The sequence below is a fragment of the Austrofundulus limnaeus genome, unplaced genomic scaffold (genome assembly GCF_001266775.1).
Source record: "Austrofundulus limnaeus strain Quisiro unplaced genomic scaffold, Austrofundulus_limnaeus-1.0 Scaffold95, whole genome shotgun sequence".
Taxonomy (NCBI): Eukaryota; Metazoa; Chordata; class Actinopteri; order Cyprinodontiformes; family Rivulidae; genus Austrofundulus; species Austrofundulus limnaeus.
The window spans coordinates 1774421-1775597 of NW_013952497.1; the positions used below are offsets into that span (position 1 = coordinate 1774421).

Below are 1177 nucleotides of genomic sequence, written 5' to 3' on the forward strand. Positions count from 1 at the left end.
GCAGAATAGCCTATTGTCAACATAATTATAGAGTGTAATTTATTTTCAACTCAAAATATCTTCAAACTAACGAAATATAAAGTTACAGTATTAGTGAAGAAAACCCGTCTGGATAACAGCAGACTGACTGCTGGTAAAATATACGACAGGTCTGGACCACTCGTAAATTTTGTTCGTATCTGAAAAAAATCGTAGAATATGAAAACATTGGTGAATGCCACAAATTCTCCTAAATCACTCGTACGCACAATTTAAGAACAAATCTGTGCGTACGAACGGTTCTTGCATGAGGCCCATTGGACCAGCTTTTACTCATTTTAGACCTTGGACCTTGAAGAGCATGGGAGTTTACCCATCCGGTCCGCATGTGATTTTTGGACTTGGAGAAGGCATTTATCTGCATTCCCTGAGGTACATTTTGGTGAGTGATCCAAGAAACTGACTTTTATCAGGATGAAATCATTTTCTTTTATTTGTCCTGACAGACTCTCTGGCTGTGGACTCTTAGTGAGTCACTGCGAAGTCCTGGTTAAGGCTCTGAAGTCCAGCACCTCCCAACTGACAGAACTGGACATGAGTCTTAATACCTTGCACGATTTGGGAATGAAGATTCTCTCTGCTGGACTGCAGAGTCCAAATTGTAAACTGGAGAAGCTGAGGTGATTGAAATGTTATGGAAACCAGAACATATCTGAAGGACTTTAAAAGGGTTTTATTTAACGGTTTTATTCTTTATTCAGTCTGAAAAGGTGCGGTTTGTCAAAGACCAGCTGTTCTTTTCTGGGCACAGCTCTGAAGTCAAACCCCTTCCATCTGAAACATCTGGACCTGAGTACCAACAACCTGCAGGATGCAGGAGTGAAGCAGCTGTGTGGTTTTCTGGAAAGTCCAGGATGTGGACTGGAGACTCTGATGTAAGACGTTTATCACCCTTGATGAAGGCGAAAGCAGAGAGATATTATTTTTGTCTTGTTACGGCCCTGTGGTTTCTCTGCTGTCTTGTTTCTCTGCAGGGTTTGGAGTTGCAGCAGCAGGTGCTGTTGGTTGGCTTGATTGCTGCTTAAAAGCCGCCCACATGCAGCTTGTCTCTCTCTCTCCTCCTGATCCTCACTTGGTTTGGTTTGTATCTTTTTGTTTGGTTGGGTTTGGTTTAGCTTGGGTTTACTTACTCTAAATA

The 1177-nt window shown here is 42.1% G+C and overlaps 1 protein-coding gene across 1 annotated transcript in view; it reads left to right on the top strand.

Moving 5' to 3' along the window:
• LOC106520606 (protein NLRC3) overlaps window positions 1-1177 on the top strand; it is a 23812-nt gene that overhangs the window by 8740 nt on the left and 13895 nt on the right. Inside the window, exons 3-4 of the mRNA XM_014012793.1 lie at window positions 486-659; window positions 741-914. Of these exons, the coding sequence (XP_013868247.1) occupies window positions 486-659; window positions 741-914 (348 nt within the window). The remainder of the gene's footprint in view (window positions 1-485; window positions 660-740; window positions 915-1177) is intronic.